This window comes from Ctenopharyngodon idella, chromosome 7, assembly GCF_019924925.1.
Source record: "Ctenopharyngodon idella isolate HZGC_01 chromosome 7, HZGC01, whole genome shotgun sequence".
Classification (NCBI taxonomy): domain Eukaryota; kingdom Metazoa; phylum Chordata; class Actinopteri; order Cypriniformes; family Xenocyprididae; genus Ctenopharyngodon; species Ctenopharyngodon idella.
Genome location: NC_067226.1, coordinates 46,803,870 through 46,824,199, shown reverse-complemented (window position 1 = coordinate 46,824,199; position 20,330 = coordinate 46,803,870). Strand labels below are relative to the sequence as shown.

The 20,330-nt window shown below is 36.7% G+C and overlaps 2 protein-coding genes across 13 annotated transcripts in view; both read left to right on the top strand.

The window, feature by feature from the left end:
- myo9aa (myosin IXAa) overlaps positions 1-9,273 on the top strand; it is a 142,923-nt gene extending 133,650 nt beyond the window's left edge. For 7 of the 11 annotated variants that reach the window (XM_051899192.1, XM_051899191.1, XM_051899189.1 and 4 more), the window contains 7 exons: positions 298-429; positions 603-726; positions 2,115-2,168; positions 2,449-2,466; positions 2,826-3,028; positions 3,904-4,046; positions 7,515-9,273. In XM_051899192.1, the coding sequence (XP_051755152.1) occupies positions 298-429; positions 603-726; positions 2,115-2,168; positions 2,449-2,466; positions 2,826-3,028; positions 3,904-4,046; positions 7,515-7,930 (1,090 nt within the window). In that variant the 3' untranslated portion in view covers positions 7,931-9,273. The remainder of the gene's footprint in view (positions 1-297; positions 430-602; positions 727-2,114; positions 2,169-2,448; positions 2,467-2,825; positions 3,029-3,903; positions 4,047-7,514) is intronic. The other 4 variants (XM_051899197.1, XM_051899190.1, XM_051899196.1 and 1 more) reach the window with 2 other exon arrangements.
- A 1,387-nt stretch (positions 9,274-10,660) lies between these two features.
- Positions 10,661-18,871, top strand: scamp2l (secretory carrier membrane protein 2, like). 2 transcript variants are annotated; one of them, XR_007931023.1, is made up of 10 exons: positions 10,661-11,120; positions 11,718-11,795; positions 13,125-13,199; positions 13,531-13,645; positions 13,737-13,865; positions 14,063-14,225; positions 15,473-15,574; positions 15,655-15,703; positions 16,003-16,120; positions 17,927-18,093. XR_007931023.1 is itself a non-coding variant. In XM_051901341.1 (9 exons), the coding sequence occupies exons 1-9, from the start codon at positions 11,064-11,066 to the stop codon at positions 18,065-18,067; spliced, it is 978 nt and encodes a 325-aa protein (XP_051757301.1). In that variant the 5' UTR covers positions 10,672-11,063; the 3' UTR covers positions 18,068-18,871. The 2 variants fall into 2 exon arrangements, 1 of the variants encoding a protein (XP_051757301.1); XM_051901341.1 differs by lacking the exon at positions 15,655-15,703 and having other exon boundaries at positions 10,672-11,120; positions 17,927-18,871.
- The last annotated feature ends 1,459 nt before the right edge of the window (positions 18,872-20,330 follow it).

Genomic DNA, 20,330 nt, shown 5'->3' with positions numbered 1-20,330 from the left:
GGGTACTATCAGCTCTCAAAGTTTCAAGTCTCTACAACTTACGGTTTGGTCTCTATGAGGCACAATCAAGCGATCTATTTGTCGGCCCTTTGGTTTCTATTTAGTTTTGTGTGTTTGTGTAACGCCGCCCACATACAAATCTCAGTCTAAAATCCCACTGCACATAGTTTACTACAGATAAAATAGGTTCTGTTTGGCTTCTTTTCCACTTCTTGTGCAGAATGTTGGTTTTCAGTGAAATTATTTTGATGCTGAAAATGTCAGTGTTGTTCTGAGCCTTGTTTCTGCTGCCTACAGGATTGCCTTGCAGGAGGAAACGAACCGCATGTCTGCTAATGCGCTGGCTATCGTGTTCGCCCCCTGTATCCTGCGCTGCCCTGACACTATCGACCCTCTGCGGAGCGTTCAGGACATTGGGAAAACCACAGCGTAATGGGCAACTCTTACTTCATAAACTCTTACTTCATGATGGGGCTAGTTTAGTCCTAATACTAACGTTTACAATACTAGTACATTATGACAGGTGTGTCGTTGGAAGTTAAAAGCATTGTGATATCATTGCTTATCTGGTTTTTGCCCTAAAATATTGCATTTTTTTTAAGGTGTGTCGAGCTGATCATTTGCGAACAGATGAATAAATACAAGGCCAGGCTGAAGGACATCAGCACTCTGGAATTCGCTGAGAACAAAGCCAAGAGCCGACTAACGTTTATCCGCAGGTCCATGGTAAGAGTTCAACAGCTGAGAGCCTTTTTCATATTTCTATAGACATCCAAATAACCCAGATGTCCAAAACCACGCCAAGTAGGACGTGTTTCTGGATCAACATCCTTCTTAGAATATTCTTATCAACCTTTTTCTTCCTCCTATTTTAGAGCTAGTTAATGATTAGAGTTAGGACAGTTTGTTTGACAGGAATATTGTTCCATAACAAACAAAAGATGTTTATCCAGGAAGCAGGACAAGTCCTGCAAGTGTTGGTCATGAAACAACATTCTTTTCTCATAATCATATGCCTAACTTTATACCAACCCTACCCATAAAATTGATAAGAATCAATCTCCAACCCCAGTTATAAGCTTAACTCTAACCCTAAAATCTCATTGGCCAATAGAAACATTGCTCTGGGAACAGAGCCATGACACCCATCCAAACTGATTCTTGAGGCTAATAGATTTTGAATGCCCTAAACCTAACTTCCAAAAGACAAAAAAATGCTTATTTTTACATTTAATTAAATTAAGTTTCACAATTGCTGTACTGTAGGTACAAAATTATTAGTTCCCCAAAGTCATCACCATTTAAGGCTCTGATATACTTCAAGTGAAGAACGAACTGGTGTGACATCTTTTCGAACAAAATCAGGCCAAAACGAAGTTTGTTTTGGGAGTTCGAAACGGCTTGCCAAGCGAACTTTCTGGAAAGGTTTGCTCCAGCTGGTAAACACCTTTGAACTACCGTTGGTCCATGGTGATGACATAATAGGTGGGTGTGGCTCCTCTAGGGCCGTAAGTAATGGTGCGTTCACACATCGTAATTCCTGTAACTACGAGATTCTGGCTCGTAAAAAGTGTTCACGTCCTCGTAGAGCTCATAATTACAGCTTGTAAGCTGGGAGTTTTCTGAAAGCTTAGGCTCATTCTTTGAGGTGTAAATCTTCTCCAGTTCATTTCTTCTGATCAGTCCATCGAGGTCAGACGTGAGTAAAAATATGAACACACTGGAGAGCCACTTTATAGTAGAAACTGAAGTTGAAATTCTAATTGAAAGAGACTGACACCATTTTTCATGTTTAATACGGTAAAGCTGCTGCTTTAAAGCAATCTATTGTATAAAAATAGGCTACAATAAAGGGCGATCACTGTCAGTTAAGTTCTTTTGCAATTTAGCTTGGATTCATTATAAAAAAAAAAAAAAATAAATAAAAAAAAAGGTCAGGATTTGAACTCAGCTCCTTTGCATTATACTAAACAAAAATTACACCACTAGATTATTATGGACCAAAAAGGATGTTGTTCCAGGATCATGTCCTGCTTGGGTAAATCAGCCACATTAGCCCTGTCTTGACACTAACCACAGTCTCTCCTCTCCCTCCCCTTTCCTCTCTAATCCAGAAACCCGTAATAATTGCTGTTAGATTTATGAGCATAACCCGCAGTGCTGCGGCGGTAGGTATTTATGTACTCGCTGTTACCGTAAGTGCTGTCACGTATGCCTCGTCCCAGCACTGTGTGGTCCGTCTGTCTTCATGATCATGAGCAAGAAACTCAAGAGCTTAGATGTTAGTTAGTCACTTAACACAATATTAATGTGGACAGAATCACCTTCATTCTCATAATGCTGCACTGCATGACTTGGGAATTTATAAGATAAACATTTGTGTTGCATTTACTCCATGTGCCTGATATTTTACACTCTTTTTTACTTGCTTTCTCTGGTAATGAACAGTCAAATTCATTCAGAAAGGTAAAAGCTTTGGGCTGAAGTGAGTCTGTGTTGTCCATCCAGGGTCCAAAATGAAAACATTTGTCAGAAACCAAGTGGGACTTTGGACCGGTTTTTAATGATTGCAACAAAATACAATTTGGATCATAGTGTAAGAATGTTTGTCTGACTCTTGCTGGCATAAGCAAATCAAATCACAAGATAATAAACAGCATAATGAATTATTTGTCCTTGGGACAAAAACATTCATTTTGGACCCTGTATTCATAGTCTGTAGAATGAAACTGCCAAACGCTTTCTGTGAGTGTAGCAGCACTAATAGCAAAACTTCTTCATATGATCTTGAGTTCCAGCACTCATCAGTGTGTTTTGTTTGACAGAGTAAGGGTCAAGTGCACAGGGTGAGGTATCACACACCATCTCCTCCAGTGAGTCCCCGCTCCCCAACCGTCCCGGAGCTGATGCAGGAGAGCGGAGACGAGGAAGCCGGCAAAGATCCAGAAGTCTCTGAGCAGCAGCAGGTCGCCATGCAGCAGGAAGAGAAAGTGCTGACCGAGCAAATCGAGAGTCTGCAGAAAGAGAAGTAAGAGAGCCAGCTTAAGCATCTCACATTTGACGCACGAACTTGGATGTCATTCCTGCTATTTTGAGTTTTCTGAAAAACCTACTTTTTCGAACTCCTCATAGTCCGTTGCTCTGATTTTCACAGAATTGAACCAGATCATTTTCAGACCATGCCGACAAAAAGTTGTGGAATTCAAGTTGATTTGTCAAACCATTTTCTCTATCTCCTCAATGCTTTATCATATTCAGACCAAACTTGGTCTATGTCATCACGGCCCAGTGCCACCTAATGGTCCGGAGATACAAAAAATGGCTATTTTTGCTCATAACTTCTCAATGGCCATTTTGGGCATCAGCCATTTTGACTGTTGTAGTAAAATGCTGTATTTTACGAACACATGAACGTATCATTACGAAACTCGGTATGGGTCATCGGCACGATGCCTTAAAGGAGTCTGAGAAGTTTCAGACCAGCACCACCTAGTGGTGAAAAAAATTACATGCTTATAACTTTGGATGTGGTTGACTTATTTTCATGGGAGTTCCTTGGATTCCTGAATCCTTGCCGAGTCCAACGATACCAAACATGCTAGGTTTCGCCTTATGGTTAGTTCAACGTTGCGATTTAGCATTTAAACAACATTTGCAAATATCTTAGAAACCGTTATTCTGATTGAAACGAAAAAACTGTAGGAAAATTGGAAACATAGGTTGTTGACTATATGCTAATGGCCAAATGCCAAATTTTTGATAGTGGCAAAAGTGGCAAAAAATGCCTGCTAGGTTTTTCATAATGTGCAGTATACAACCAGAGTGCGGAGTAGTAAGCAGTACACTAGTATTCCATTGTGAACACAACCAAAGCCTGAGATTTGTTTGATCGTCTCCTCACAGGGAGGAGTTGACCTTTGAGATGCTTGCTCTGGAGCCGCGGGCGTCCGATGACGAGACTCTGGAGTCAGAGGCTTCTATAGGCACAGCAGACAGCTCTGAAAACCTGAATGTGGACTCTGAGGGAGCCACTTCCGACTTCTCTGGTGAGTAACTAATGGATCAATCCATGTCAACTCAACCAGGTCCCCGGCTCAAATTTTTGATTTTGTCAACATTTTTTCTGTAGAAAGACAAACATAAATAGTGATGAAAGCCAAAATATTAAATGTCACAGATGTATATGTACTGAGTAATCCACCATTTTGTAAAAGGGGGTCAAAATGAACATTTTACCAGAGATTTGGAGCCAAATTACAGGGGGGTAAAAATGACTTTAGAAAGATGGCGGCAGCATTATTTTATTTTTACACAGAGATTTGTTGGTGTATTTGTAAAATCTGTTGACTTTAGCAATCTTTGTTTCATTATATTTCAACAGTGACCATTAAAAAAACGGGTAAAAGCACTACTTGTGTTTTTTGCCTCAAGTTTGCATGTCTATAACTCAAGAAGTATTAAAGATATTAAAATATCCTTTTAGATTCTGGTTCTTAACAAACTTTCCTTTTGGTATCTTCATTTTAAAGGCCCTCGATGGTTCAAATCCAGAGAAATGGACATGTTATTGTGGCTCCATGAGTAAATTGTACATATTTTCAGTGGTCAAAAACCAAATGTGGGTCACTTTGCATACAGCTGATACTTTTTATCTTTTAAAGAGGAATATCTGAAGAACAAATAATGTTAAAACTAGAAATGTATGTCGTTTTTTCTATCAACACAACTGCATATAGAACATACCTGTGAGTGCCATAAATATTCTTTTTCTAAAATTGTCATGCCTGTAACTAAAAGTATTAAAGATATGTCAATATCCTTCTAGATTCTCATTCTTAATAAACTTTTCTTTTGGAATCTTCATTTTTAAGGCCCTGTGTAGTTCAGTCCCATCTGTGTAAGAGCTCAAAGAGCATCAAAGATGTCTATTTACAACATGTTTTTAAAACGCTGATCATTGTAGCCGTTGACGTATCTGTTGAGCACATGAACACAATGGCCAATCAGAGGTGTTTAGGTTAGTTAAGTTTAAGTTATTTTTAAAATTTCAGTACCGACTTGGTACCGAAGTACTGGTACTTTTGAGAACTCTTTTATGCGCTATTCTTTGACGTTTTGTAGTATAAATAGTGTGAGTAGTGTGTTCACACTGAAAATTACAAAGAGAAGAAGTGCACTTTAAATACCCGGACTGTGAGAGGGGCTTCAGACTCTGTGATGAATAACAAAACAACATTATAAAATAAAAAAAGAAAATCACTTTTTTTTTTTTTTTTTTTTTTTTAAATTTGAAATAACAAAAATAAAGTAAATAAAGCATTCCTGAAAGGGTTGGTTTACACACACACACAAAAAGAGAAATGTCTCATGTCGTTCCAATCCCAGAAATCTTTTGTTCATCTTAATTTGTGTTCTGAAGATATTTTTAATATTCTCGCGTGATCTTTGAGCGTTCATTGAAAGCGGATGTAATCAACATTTTCAAGCTTCAAAAAGTATAAAGACATTGTAAAAGTAATTCATATGAATTGAGTGTTTTGATCGAAGTCTTCTGATTAGACATTCAGATTTAATTCAGGTGTTTATTAACTTATAGAGCTATCAAATACAGTAAACAGAAGCTCAAACAACATCACAGCTGTTCATCATATAAAGTGATTGTTTATAAAAATCTTTGACGTTTTTAAAGTTAAGGGAATTGTCTATAACAGCATTAAAATAACTTCCTTTGTTTACAAAAGTCCCTTTCAATTTAAAAGTCTCTTTCGACTGACTCATTCACTCGTAAAGTTTGCTGCCACCTAATGGCGTATTAATGTTACTTTTACTCACTCCATATTACGCAATAAATACAACATTATTTATATCAAATAATATTTATTGAACAACAATATTTAAATAACAACAATAGTCATTATAAATGACACAATTCAGTCAAAGGTACAAAAGCTGTGCTCTACAGGATGCGAGTTAAATATAGCCTTAATATTAAATTATTAAATTTAACATAGCTCAATTCGATTTGCTCAGGAACATGTAATAGATCAATAAGACCAAAGATTGCCCGTTTTATGTACCCAAAATGAATTATATCTCATGTTTAACCACTGTAAGAGCCAGCAGCAAATCCCTGAAGCACTGGCCGAGATCAAGCTGTTCTCGGCGGGTACACGAGCACTGAACGGCCGCTGACGGCCTGGAGCTCACATCTCCGAAAAAGTCTAAATGAATTGTAAAATAGGTGCTATGATTAAATATGAGTCACATATTTCAGGTCTAAACAACTACATTCTCGCTTAAAAAAAAAACTCTTAAAACTACATTTCGTGGTACAACAAGTGTAGTATTTGTTAAAAAAAACAAAAAAAAAAACAAAACAAAAAAATACGGGGGATTTGCTCAGCCGCCATGACAGTTGCTTCAAACGGAGTGATACAAATGGTAAAAAGGTAGGAGTGCTGTTATCACTAGAATATCGCACGGCACTCAGCCAATCAGATTCAAGAACCAAAAAGAACGTGTGTGTGTGGGTCATTGACGAATAAGGGTCATATGGGTCATTGACGAATAAGGTTTTTAAAAGTGTGAAAAAACATAATGGAGAGATAATTAATTTTGAATTATATATGTAAGTTTTATTAAGTGTTAACAATAAGATTGTGTTTTTTTATAATCAATTAACACTGCTTTAGTCATTTTTTTACAAGATGGACAAAATTTGTCACCAAAAAAGTCATTTGGTTTTACTGAATGATATTTTCAAACAATGCTAACAGGCTGATATCTAGCTAGCTAGCAAAAGGACAATCAAACATTTTATATTTAGTACAAGTTTTTAAAATATTGCAACATTTTCCATGTTTTATAGTGGTTGTACTATAATGTTGTTTCGGGACATGTGGATGAGCAAGTGAAAACATGAATTTATCAAATAATTAAGAGAGAGTTAGTGACTTTGCTTCACGACCATTAATTTTGCACTATGTTGATATATGATGTTATAAAATCAAGCCAGAATAAAAAATATATACATTTATTACATTTTAAGATATTTTAATCACAAATGAAATGGCTGTATTGGCCTTTCGACGGTTAAACCGAATGACCTTTAGACACTTCAAAATCTTTAAAATACCTTTATATGTAGCAAAATATAATTAAAACCTGTTGGATTCAATAAAAGAGATCTAGTTGTACTACCTTACATACATTGGATGTCATATCTTTATTATTATTAAGGCCTTTGGAGAAAAAAAAATGGGTCACGTCATTGACCCATATATATATATATTAGAAGAATGTTTGATTATAGTCTCGGTTTACTCCACTGTAAAGCTGCGTTTGCCACACAATAATATAAAAACCAGCAATGGAGTGTTTTGTCATATTAAAATTGCTAGTTACTGGAAAAGCTACACTAGTTTGAATGTTTGAATTAGCACTAGTACTTAAATTTCCTGATGCTCTTCCAGCACATCTTTCATTGTTGTTGTTTTCTTTTTCCCTCTCAACAGAGCGAGGCCCAGCGCTGGCCGTCTCGAGGCCCAAGAAGTCTGAAGCGAAGACCCGGCGAGTTCTGCGGAAGCAGCCTGAATCCCTGGACTCCATGGATTCCAGCTCTACCGTCTCCTCGGTGTCGTCTTCCTACATGCAACCAACCGCGCGAACCCATAAATTACGTTTGCGGTCCAGATCGCCTTCGACCCAGTTATATCCATCCAGCCCGCCCGACAGCCTGGACCAGCCCGAGCAGGACGAAGAGGAAAGAGCGCAGTTCACCAGCCGCGGCACCTTCAGCCCAGAGAAAGGCAAACAGCGGCTTCAGGGCACCAAGAGCTCGCCTCAGAGACACCGCGACCCTCCGAAGAGAGATCCAGACCTGCCGCCCCAGCAGGTGGTGGTGTACGGCAGCAACGAGTTCATGGTATGAAGGCCGCGAGGTTCCACATCCATCCACGGAGAAGAGCTCGTCCCTCCCTGCTAGTTCACTTTTGCTGCATTATAGTCCTTAAGTGCCATGTTGACAGGAAAAGGCAGGAGGAGAGAGATTGGCAGCTTTCCCGGAAGCAGGGAAGCAAAGGGAATTCCGAAACGGAATGTTCGATCATGACTGTGGGAGACGAAGCCATTGATGAACTCCACGAATTCAAGCTGCTTTAACGTTTACAATTTAGAACCATGCGAGCAGCGTTCTCTTCCCCAAGCCTATTTAATACATTTTATTTACATGGAGTATATAAATCTATATAAATATATTATGTGATATAAAAAGTGTACAAAGCCAGAGCACCAGTGACCGCTGGGTTGATGAGTTCATATATTATATCTTGAATGCGTCGGAGAGAGAGTGTGTGTTTGTGCTGCTTTTCATGTTGTGCTTGGAGGGAAATGATGCCATTAAAGGGACCAAGAAAACTGGTGTTATAATGCCAGAGGATCCCAACGCTAAACGAAGACTCAAACGTCTTCCAAACCACCATACAGTGTATTAACTCGTTACAGCCATCCATCAGTTTTTCCATTCATGTTTTTCTGCCTCAGTCTTGTTCTAAGAAACCAGTGTTAAAACACAAAACCACAGGGTCACTAGATTGCTGTTACTTGCGGTATTTTAAATATAATCAGCATTATTTTCCGGAAAATCTTAGGATCATTCATGCCCTGCAAACATGAATTACCTCTTGCCTGAAAAAGACTTAAATATGACTTATTAATATATTACCGAACGGTCTCTCCTGCCTGTATATATAGTGCGACATGCCCTGTTCTTTTTCTAAATATTTAATTATAAAAAAATAATAATCCACAGTAGTGCGTTTGGATTGGACACACCGCTCGCATTCAACTGCAGTGTTTGATATTAGTATCTCTCCACTAGTTATTGATATCAGAAAGCTGATCAAAATTGTGCCACCAGCAAAATATTCCTGTCATTTCTAGGTCACTATGGTTTCTGCAAAGATCATGAACTTATTGTCACCCTCATGTTAAACTGTGATTATACCCGGTAACGTGGTTTGTGAAAGGTTTCTGCATGTGATGGTGTTTTTCACAGGAGCGAGAGTACGGACACATGACATCAATCTCTGTTAATTTATATTCTGTTATTTAGATCTCATGCATCGCTGACACCGGTCACACCGCCTGCAGGATTGAGCAAACCGCTGTCTGGCCTCATGATTCATCTTCTGTCATGTTGAACAAATATTTCTTATGAAAGAGAAAAAAAGTCAATGGTTGTAAAATAAATTACACATTTTGAACAAATGAGAACTGGTTTGTTAATCTTGAGTTATTGTGCTGCTAACTTGTTTCGCCCACAATCAGTTTTTTTATTTTCATTGATTTGAGCTCTTAGAGGGAGAACTTGAATTACCTGTTTGTCCTGCTCTAGTTTCTTCTAATTTAACCCCTTAAATGTCACCCTTTTAGAGTATAGATGTGAAAATGCACTATCCAAACTTAAATGGTTGTAATTCATGAATGTTTTGGAATACAGAACTAAGGTTGGTCTCTTTTCTAAACAAGACACTCAGCAGATTATTGCTGAAATTAAAGTGTAAAAAAGTAATATTTGCTCTATATGGAAACTTGTTTCTGCCATGAAATAAAAAAAGGCAATTACGAGTTTATATCTTACAATTCTGACTTTTTTCTCAGAATTGTGAGATATAAAGTCAGAATTGCATGATAACTTGCAATTGCGAGGAAAAAAGTAAAAATTGACACTATATCTGAAATTCTGACTTAACTCGCAATTCTGACTTTATAACGCAATTCTGACTATATCTCTTTCAATTCTGACTTTATATCTCGCAATTCTGATTTTATATCTCGCAATTCTGACTTTATAACTCGCAATTCTGATTTTATATCTTTCAACTGATTTTATCTTTCATTTCTGACTTTATAACTCGCAATTCTGACTTATATCGTTCAATTCTGATTCTCACAATTCTGACTTTATATCTTTCAATTGATTTTATCTTTCAATTCTGACTTTATATCTCGCAATTCTGACTTTTATATCGTTCAATTCTGACTCTCGCAATTCTGACTTTGTGTCTTTCAATTCTGACTTTATATCTCACAATCTGACTTTATAACTTGAAATTCTGACTTAATATCATGCAATTGTGAGTTTATATCTCGCAATTCTGAGTAAAAAGACTGCGAGAAAAAAATGTCAGAATTGTGAGAATTCACAATTATCTTTTTTTTTAATTTAGTGGTGGAAACAAGATTCGATAACTCCACAATTACTATAAATTCAAAAATGTCTAACCAAGTTGTTCCACATTTGAAGTTGATATCACAAAAATTAAAGTTCCTATGAGATTTTGTTTAGGTGCTATACCAAAAATAGCCACCGGGTGACATGCATATTACATTGAATTTTATGCATTCACTCATATCACAAAACAGTCGCCAAATATGGAACTTTGAGTCTCAGACCTTTCCGACGATATGTGTTTTGTCAAGACCAGGAAAAAGTTTTTATTATAAAAGTTAAAATATGTAATATGAAACATAACACCGCCCACTAGTGGGAGGAGTCCGCATGATAACGCAATGTCTAATTCAAAAAAGTTAAATTTTGAGTGTTTAAGCTTTGGAATGATACCTAATTTAGGGGGTTAACAAAAGAATGAATCTGGCCTAAGGGAATTGTAATTGTGTGAGAGCTGTTCAACCTGCCTTACTGCTGCCAAAGGAGCCGAGTTATTTTGATTTGACCAGAGATATATATAGAGAGAGAGAGACTGAATTGAAGGTGTTTTGGCAGGTTTAAAAAAAAAAAAAAACTTTTGCAGGTCTCCAAATAATACCATAAATGTTACGTTATTGCACGTTTAGTAGTATAACTCTACATCAGAACTCAAGAAGTATTCATTTCACGCAGTGTAAGTAGAGCTGGAACATGAGATCCAAACTAGATCGCTAACCCTGCGGTGGCGTGACGACTGGTTGCATCGCGCATGCGCAGCGAGGTGTGTGCGCTCAGGGAGTTGCGCTGGCAGGTACACAGAGCACGAGAACACCTGTGCTAGCCGCAAGACAAAATGTCTGGATTCGATAGTAACCCCTTTGCCGAACCAGTTGATGTCAACCCTTTTCAGGTAAATACCTAATGATTTATTATGTCTTTAGTCGTAATATGTAATTTGTTACCGGAGTTTTTTACCCCACTCTAAACCTGTTTGTTTGGTTCGGAGTCACTGGGGTAAGGAGAGATTGACAGGCGCTCAGCCAATCAAATTTCACAGTTGGGAAGACAAGCCAATCACCTTCCGATGACGATACAGGAAGTGTTAATTTGTTTTAAGTTGTCTTTATTTATTTTTTAAGTTGTGTTTAAATATAACAACTGAGTTTTTGCTACGGTTGTGACCATAATAACAGTGTTCATCATTATGTAGAGAACAAAAGCATTTTTCTTCAAAACGATCCGTCACTTCACGCGATAAGTGTACAAATCCAACAGGTGCATCTTATTTACCGTGTCGCCTACATTTGCGAATTATAATTGGCCTACCAAAAATGAAAAGAAAAAAAAAAGATGGGAAAAACACACTGTGGCATTATGGTATCAGATGGGAAGATTTTATGATACATGACACTCCAAAGTATTTTCAAGAATTCCTTGGCGCATGTCCAAAAACCGTTCATAACATACAAAGTGTTAAATAAATAGTCATATTTCATGTTCCTGTCAGGATCCATCAGTTACTCAGGTGACCAACACTGCAGTTGATGGCGTGGGAGAGTTTAACCCGTTTACGGCCGGTGCTCTGGTAAGCATGAGTTTCATCTTCATCTTCATCTTCATCCTGCAAATCACGAAGCATTTCTCAATTCCTGCTCTTAGCTTTATACCTAGTCAAATAAATGAGTACAAATCTAAAGGAATGTGTTCAGGATCATATTTCTCTGTCATAATTTGGAACCAAAATGATCGTATTGGAATTAAAAAATAATAATCAAATCAAAGATCCTACTGTATATGGGTCATTGACGAATAAGTGTTTAAAAAAAAAAAACATAATGGAGATATAATTAATTTTGAAGTCTTATTAAGTGTTAACAATGAGATTTTGTGGTTTTTATAATCAAATAACACTGCTTTTGTCATTTTTTATAAGATGGACAAATTTTTTTCACCAAAAAGTAATTTGATTTAACCAAAATTTCGGTTTTACCGAATGACGATATTTTCAAACAATGCTAACAGGCTGATATCTAGCTAGCTAGAAAAAGGACAATCAAACCTTTTATATTTAGTACAAATATTACAACATTTTCCATGTTTTATAGCGGTTGTACCGAATGACCTGATGTTTCGGGACATGCGTATGAGGAGTGAAAACATGAATTTTTCAAATAGTTAAAAGAGAGTTAGTTACTTTGCTTCATGACCATGTGGTCCTTTGCAGGTGTCTGAATGATGTCACATCCTGTCACATGATACTGACCGCATGACTTGATCCAAAATGGTCCCTTTATCTTGGTTACTCCGAATGACATCAATGAAATTCATTTTTCCGGACATTATTTCTCATAACAAAGCGATTTCTACACATAATTTTAATACCATTTTGCACTATGTTGATATATGATGTTACAAAATCATGCCAGAATAAAAAAAAATATACGTTTTAAGATATTTTAATCACGAACGGTTGGACGGTTAAACCGAATGACATTTTGACACTTCAAAATCTTTATAGAATACCATTATATGTAGCAAAATATAATTAAAACCTTTTGGATTCAGTGAAAGAGATCTAGTTGTACTACCTTACATACTTTGGATGTCATATCTTTGTTTTTTATTATTATTATTATTAAGGCCTTTGGACAAAAAAAAAAAAAACGAATTATAACGTCATGTCATTGACCCATAAATTGAAACATTAATTTGACAGTTTATTGTTTTGAGAATTTCATTTCTCCCTTCTTTTTTATTTGATTCCTTTAGGATTGGTTCCAATTTATGATAGAACTTCCAATCCAATATATTCCTTTAGGAAGTTTTGAGTTTTGAACATCTGTGGTGTTCAATACTGTATGTAATCACAAGCAAAGTGTTTGAAATGAATATTTTCCTCCCTCTCTCATTTAAGGATGGAAGAACCATCCCCGTGTCAGTGACCTCTCAACCAGCGGTCCTCCACACAACCGTGGAGCCCAGTCCACAAGTTAGTACAATGTTTTTGCAGAACGACACACAGGGCCGGATTTATGCATAGGCATTCTAGGCACATGCCTATGATCCCACGTCTAGGGGGGACCCAATTACAATGAGAAGAATTTTTTTTTTTTTTTTTAATTATTTACTTTTGCCTGCGTTACAATATGAGATAAATACGGCCCTGACCATACATAACGCATAATATCTCTGTGCTGATGTATATTTATCTTAGCATATCATGAAAGCAGAAAAGCTACTTATTTCTTATCCTCCCAAAGGCAACCAAACAAAGCTTCTTAGGTTGATGTTAGGGTGTAAATGTTTGGTTCCTCCGTCAGGCTGGTGTAGCTGCAGGACAGGCTGAGCTCCTCCGACAGCAGGAAGAGCTGGAAAAGAAGGCCGCGGAGCTGGAACGTAAAGAACAGGAGCTTCGGGATCGAGATACTGGACGAGGTGAGCCACTACAATACTGATCTTGTTCTGTAGACGTTCTTCTGAAATCACCTGTGCTCTTGACATGAAGGAAATGTTTGCTTGGTTGCAGGTAAAGAAAACAACTGGCCACCTTTGCCCAGGTTTTTGCCCATAAAACCTTGCTTTTATCAGGATTTCAATGAAGAAATCCCTGTGGATTATCAACGGGTTTGCAAGATGATGTACTACCTCTGGATGTGTAAGTGTTTTCTGTTTTGTACTGCTAATTTTGGCCGGTGAAGTATGTCACCCATGCATACAAAAGATGTGCGTACTGTGCCTACTATACATACTACATGCTGCAAAAATAGTTTGAGAAGTACGGTTGTATGCTTTAGCAAACATTTGAGGAAATTTTCATGCCTGGATAATAATCCACATGTTCTTCTTCAACAGATCACAGTGTGACGCTGTTTCTCAACCTGCTGGCCTGTTTGGTGTATTTCTCTGTAGATACTTCTACACGAGGGGTGGACTTCGGACTCTCAATCCTCTGGTTCATTTTGTTCACTCCCGTCGCTTTCCTCTGCTGGTACCGACCTGTATACAAGGCCTTTAAGTGAGTTCATGCTGATATTTTGCATTGTGACATTATTATTATTTTAGTCAAGACAGCACAGGGGAAAGGGGTAAAAACAGTGAACTAATAGCTATCACCACACTTCACCCAGCTGATTGATCACACTACATTAAGACGATTGTTTTGTGTTACAAGTTTTCTGAAATATTATGTTTAAATGTGCAAATTAAATAATTTGCATATATTTTCAGAACAGAAATCTGAACATTGAACAAAGCCTGGTTTAAAATTCTTGTTTCATCTCATTGACATTAAAGGTTTTTGCTGAGGAGTTTTTTAGATTTCTCTGTTTATCACTCCGTAAATCAGAAAATTATGGAAGCTTGTTTCCGCCACTAAATAAAAAAATAAAGGTAATTGCAAATTTCTGTCTCAGAATTCTGACTTTTTTCTATTCATAATTATAAATTCAGAATTGCGAGATATAAAGTCAGAATTGCGAGTTCTAAAGTCAAAATTGCGAGATATAAAGTCAGGATTGCGAGATATAAAGTCAGGATTGCGAGATATAAAGTCAGAATTGCGTGATATAAAGTCAGAATTGCGTGATATAAAGTCAGAATTGCGAGTTATAAAGTCAGAATTGTGAGATATAAAGTCAGAATTGCGTGATATAAAGTCAGAATTGCGTGATATAAAGTCAGAATTGCGAGTTGTAAAGTCAGAATTGCGAGATGTAAAGTCAGAATTGCAAGTTGTAAATTGCGAGTTGTAAAGTCAGAATTGCGAGATATAAAGTCAGGATTGCGAGATATAAAGTCAGGATTGCGAGTTATAAAGTCAGAATTGCGAGATATAAAGTCAGAATTGCGAGATATAAAGTCAGAATTGCGAGATATAAAGTCAGAATTGCGAGATATAAAGTCAGAATTGCGAGTTATAAAGTCAGGATTGCGTGATATAAAGTCACAATTAGCTTTTTTATTTTTTTATTTAGTGGCGGAAACAAGCTTCCATAGAAAATACTGTCAACAGCCAAAAAAAAAAAATCATGTTTCAAGGAATGAAATGTTAAATCAGGCGGCCAATGATATATGAACAAACCTCTCTTTAAAAACCTTCAGAATATGGATAGGAATAAAGCTGTAAAGTTTGGTGTATGTAAAGCTGCTGAAGTGCAGATTTCTGGAAAGATGACATTATGGAAGCAAAATAGCCCAAAATCTCAGAGCATAAAAAGAGCATCATCATCTGATCTGTAACTTTTCTTTTGTTTTGCATTGCAGATCTGACAGCTCCTTCAGTTTCTTCTTTTTCTTCTTCATTTTCTCATTCCAAGTAATAGTGTACATCATTCAGAGCGTGGGGATCCCCGGCTGGGGAAACAGGTGAGTTCCTCCATCGCTGTGTTTTAAGTGTGTGATTTGAATCTTTGTGTGTTCTTCCTCTCAGCATGTTTCTTTGACAGATCGCCTCTTCATGATCTGTTGGTGTGTTGGTTTTCTGGGGCTCTCTCTGTGAGTGTGGCTCTCTCTCATTTTTGCTGAAACATCCTGTACTTTTTCATTTACAGTTTCATACCGTTTCTTTTAGGCTCTTGCTAAGGCAGCCATCACTATTTATATCCTACAAATCTCTAACCATCATTTAAAATGAATGATAGCTGAAACCGTGTGCTTGCTGAGGAGGGGTGTGGGATTACTTCATAAACAATTTACTTTTCTAAGTTTACCGTATTGTATGTTTGGTGGCTTTTGTAAGTTTGTATAAAAGTGTCTGATGAAAGCAGTAATGTGATGTAATGGTTGTGCGACAGCGGCTGGATCACGGCCATCTCTCTGGTCAGGAGTAACACAGCTGTGTCCATCTTCATGATGCTGGTGGCTGGATTCTTCTCTGTCAATGCCGTGCTGTCCATCTTCTTACTGAAAATGGTGAGTTGGATGCAGTGTTATTTTAGTTTTTATTATATATATATATATATATATATATATATATAATTTTTCTGTTGATACCAATAGCCGATCATTCAGAATGATATCTGCCGATAACGATAGTTTGATTTTCTTAAGGAAAGAAAATTAATGCTGTAAACTATACAGTTCCAAAAACCCTCTCATTTGGTATAATTACTATAATATTAGAGGTTAAATTAACAACAGAGCTATTATATTAAACTGGTATTTATTTTCAGATATAATCATTAGAAACTGAAATGTTTATATGCAACTCAGTTGCACGTAAGGTAGTTTTCATAAACACTTGTTTTCATGACAAATTTATTCAAGAATACATAACAGTAAATAAGCTCGTCTCTAGTGTTTTCATAGCTAACTAATGAACTGTGAACATTGGATAATGTTCCTGAGCTATATGCAGTGATAAGTGAGATTGTTCACAAGCTTTTTTTATTGACATCTTTCTCCGGTTGAAACACTGATTGAGACATGATTCATTTCAGTAAGTTGTGCTGTATCTTTCAACATACCTTCTGATGTTAATGCATGTTTTTAGAGATATAACTAAAAGAAAAGACTCGAACGGAGGCGCTACAGCGATTTAAAGGTGCAATGTGTAAGAATTTTGCAGTAAAATATCCAAAACCCACTAGGCCAGTGTTATATATTTTGTTCACTTGAGTACTTACAATATCCCAAATGTTTCCAACTATTTGTAAATCGTAAGAAAATTGCAATTTTAACCAAGGCTCCGGGACGTGTGAGGAGTCGTCTGTCAATTGCGTCATACCTGCGTTACCCTCGGTTTCCGGTTTTATTTTGTAGAAACCATGGAAACACCAAAGACGCTTTAATATTTACATGTTTTAATAGACAATGGAACAACTGTTTTGATATATTTGTAGACAGAAAACTAATTAGCTCAACACGTTTAGTCTTATTGTTTAAATCTAATTTTACCATGCCTCAGAGAAAAACACTATTTTGTCAAGTAGCTAACATAGCATAATCAGATGCAGCTTTGAATTTACTTTGACCGTTAAAATACGTTCTATATAGCATGAATATGGGTAGCATGAATGAAATTCATCTGCCATGATGTCATTATCATGTGACCTACTAGTGTCAGTTGCGTCGCTTCACTGCCATTCATAAATCCTCTCCTGTGGAGTAATCTCACCAGAAGTAGTAGGTCATCCAGCAACTTTTCGTCTGTTTTTCGAATACTATCTATTCGGAGATACTATTTTGGTGTACTTTTTTTTCGCATGCAGCAGTTGCTTACACACAAGTAAAATAACGTGATCATCAAATGTTCAACAGCATATATATATAAAAAAAACTGCCAAACGTTACCAGAGAAATGTTGAACCAATGAAGAGGAAATGACTGAAGCTTTGAGGGAGTTGATGGACTCGATCTACTCCATCTGTGTTTTGATCACCGTTCTGAAGTCTTTAGCAAAAACACGATTTTCTCAGCTTTTTGTTTAAAATGCTGCTTTCTTTAATAAATTATCCACATTCATGTGTTGATTTAAAAAAAAAAAAACAATACATGAAACTAGAATTATTTTTTTGTTTTAAAGCAGAGGCTCTGTTCTTTCTTTTGATTATGTTCAGATATTCATACAACAAAATATTCTGGGGGCCATGAATGTTTTGTGAAAATGTTTATTTTTAACTTCAACTTTTTTTAAAAACCGCTGGTGAGGAAAGCGTTAACGTTGTTCATTACTCTCATTCAAAACTCTCCAGTTCACAGACTTCCCTGTGTTTTCAGGTTCACTCCATGTACAGGCACACAGGCGCGAGCTTCCAGAAGGCCCAGGACGAGTTTTCCCAGGGCGTCGTTAATAACCGAAACTTCCAGTCTGCTGCCGCCACAGCTGCTTCTTCAGCTGTACAGGGAGCCTTTCAGTAACGTCCACAGACACGACTAAAGACTGGCATGAAGTTCTGCACATAAACTTCCATCAAACCTCTAATGGAAGGACAATCTGTATTTGAGGATGTTTTTCTGCTGCAATACATTCATTTGGTTACTGAAAACAGGTGAATGTTACCTGGCTGTTGATCGGTGAGGCACTTTACATGATGACTGGGTTCTGTCAGGATACAGGCTGTCCTTTCCTCCTGTACTCCTTGTGTAATGAAGGCAACATATAGAGGTGGTTTATGCAAAAGTTATATTAAGTTAAAGTGTTTCAAACGGCACTATTTAATTTAAGTTTGTCATCGTTACAATAGTCAAATCCATGCTTCTAAATTACACTTTCTAGTCCCTGCTATGTATTTAGATTCATCTTTCGTGAAATGTATTTTTGCATGTTGAATTATTCTACTCTTTGATTTAGTCCTGATAAATGTATTGTATGTCAGCTGATATTGCAGTAATGGTTCTGCGACATTTGAACAACCATTTCTCAAAAAGAAACATATTTATCTAAATGCTGAATTTGGATGCACATATTATGTCTACAACAGAAAGATATGGTATGAGTAGTATACTAGTATGTGGTTGTGAATTCAGCAATAGACTTCTTTAGAGTGAACCGTAGAACTGTTAAAAGTGCTTATGTTTGTTACGTTCTCAAACTGATGTGATGATTTTGCAGTGTTCTTAATTACGAACAAAATATGTATATATTTATAAATTAAGCAATTTTATTTTACTGTGGTTGACTTGGGTTTTATGAGTTATTGTTGAATAAATGTATTCCGATTATGTTGTTCATTGCTGTTAGTCTGTTATTAAAGGGTTAGTTCACCCAAAAATGAAAATTTCTGTCATTAATTACTCACCCTCATGTCGTTCCACACCCGTAAGACCTTCATTCATCTTCAGAACACAAATTAAGATATTTTTGATGAAATCCAAGAGGTATATGACTCGTCCATAGTAAGCAATTTAACCACCACTTTCAAGGTCCAGAAAGGTACTAAAGACATCGTTAAAACAGTCGACGTGAATGCAGTGGTTCAACCTTAATGTTGTGAAGAGATGAGAATACTTTTTGTGTGAATAAACAAAACAAAAATAATGACTTTATTCAACAATTTCTTCTCTTCCATGTCAGTCTCTTATGCTGTTGACATTGTAAACACAGTGCAGCACTTCCAGGTTCTACGTCAGAACGCCGGCTCCTGCGTCAGCATCACACGCATACGTCGTGCTGGTCACGTGATCAGCTTTGGCCAATACCGAGCCGGCATTTGGACGTAGAACCTGGTAGTGCTGAACGTCAACAGCGTAGGAGAATGAGAAGAGATTGTTGAATAAAGTCGTTATTTTTGTTTTGTTTTTGTGCACAAAAAGTATTCCCGTCGCTTCATAACATTGTTGAACCACTGCAGTCACACTGACTGTTTTAACAACGTATTTAGTACCTTTCTGGACCTTGAAATTGGTCATTAAATTGCTGACTATTGAGGAGTCAGCTTGTATTTCATCAAAAATATCTTAATTTGTGTTCTGAAGATGAACGAAGGTCTTACAGGTGTAGAACGACATGAGGGTGAGTAATTAATGAATTTTCATTTTTGGGTGAACTAACCCTTTAAATATTATAAAGTGTGGTCTAAACGTATTTTGATAACTATAATATTGTTATATTTACTAATAATATTTACTAATTAATATTATATTTATTAGATACTTCATGTATCCAATATCAGTTAATGATGTCAGCAATATTTAATCACAAAGTCACTGATAAGTAGAAGGGAACTGTCTGAAGCAGGACTGACTCCAGAAAGAGCTGAAAGATCAAAATGCAAGTGTTTTGTTTAGTTTTATTTTTATGTAGTCTGTAGTTATATTTTCCCACTACACTGAATTAAATACCAATTCAGCGTTTGTGCAAATTAACATGTTCTTGAAGGATTTTTTAACGAGTACCGAATCATGATCATTAATAAAGGGAGAAGAATTTCAGTGGCTTATGTCAAGAAACATTTTCTTAATTAACCTATTCAGTGGTAGGTCTGTTTACCAGATAAAAGAGTTCAAGAAAAACTTTGATGTTGTTGAGAAAGCCTGGCAAAAAAAAGTTTAGTATTTTTTAAATTGCACATGATCGAGCTCTCTATAGATCGTTCATCCATCAAGTCACCATGGATTCGGGATCGAACCGAAGCCTCACAATCATCATCAGTTTTAAAATCTTGAAGTTTAAAGGCTTTAG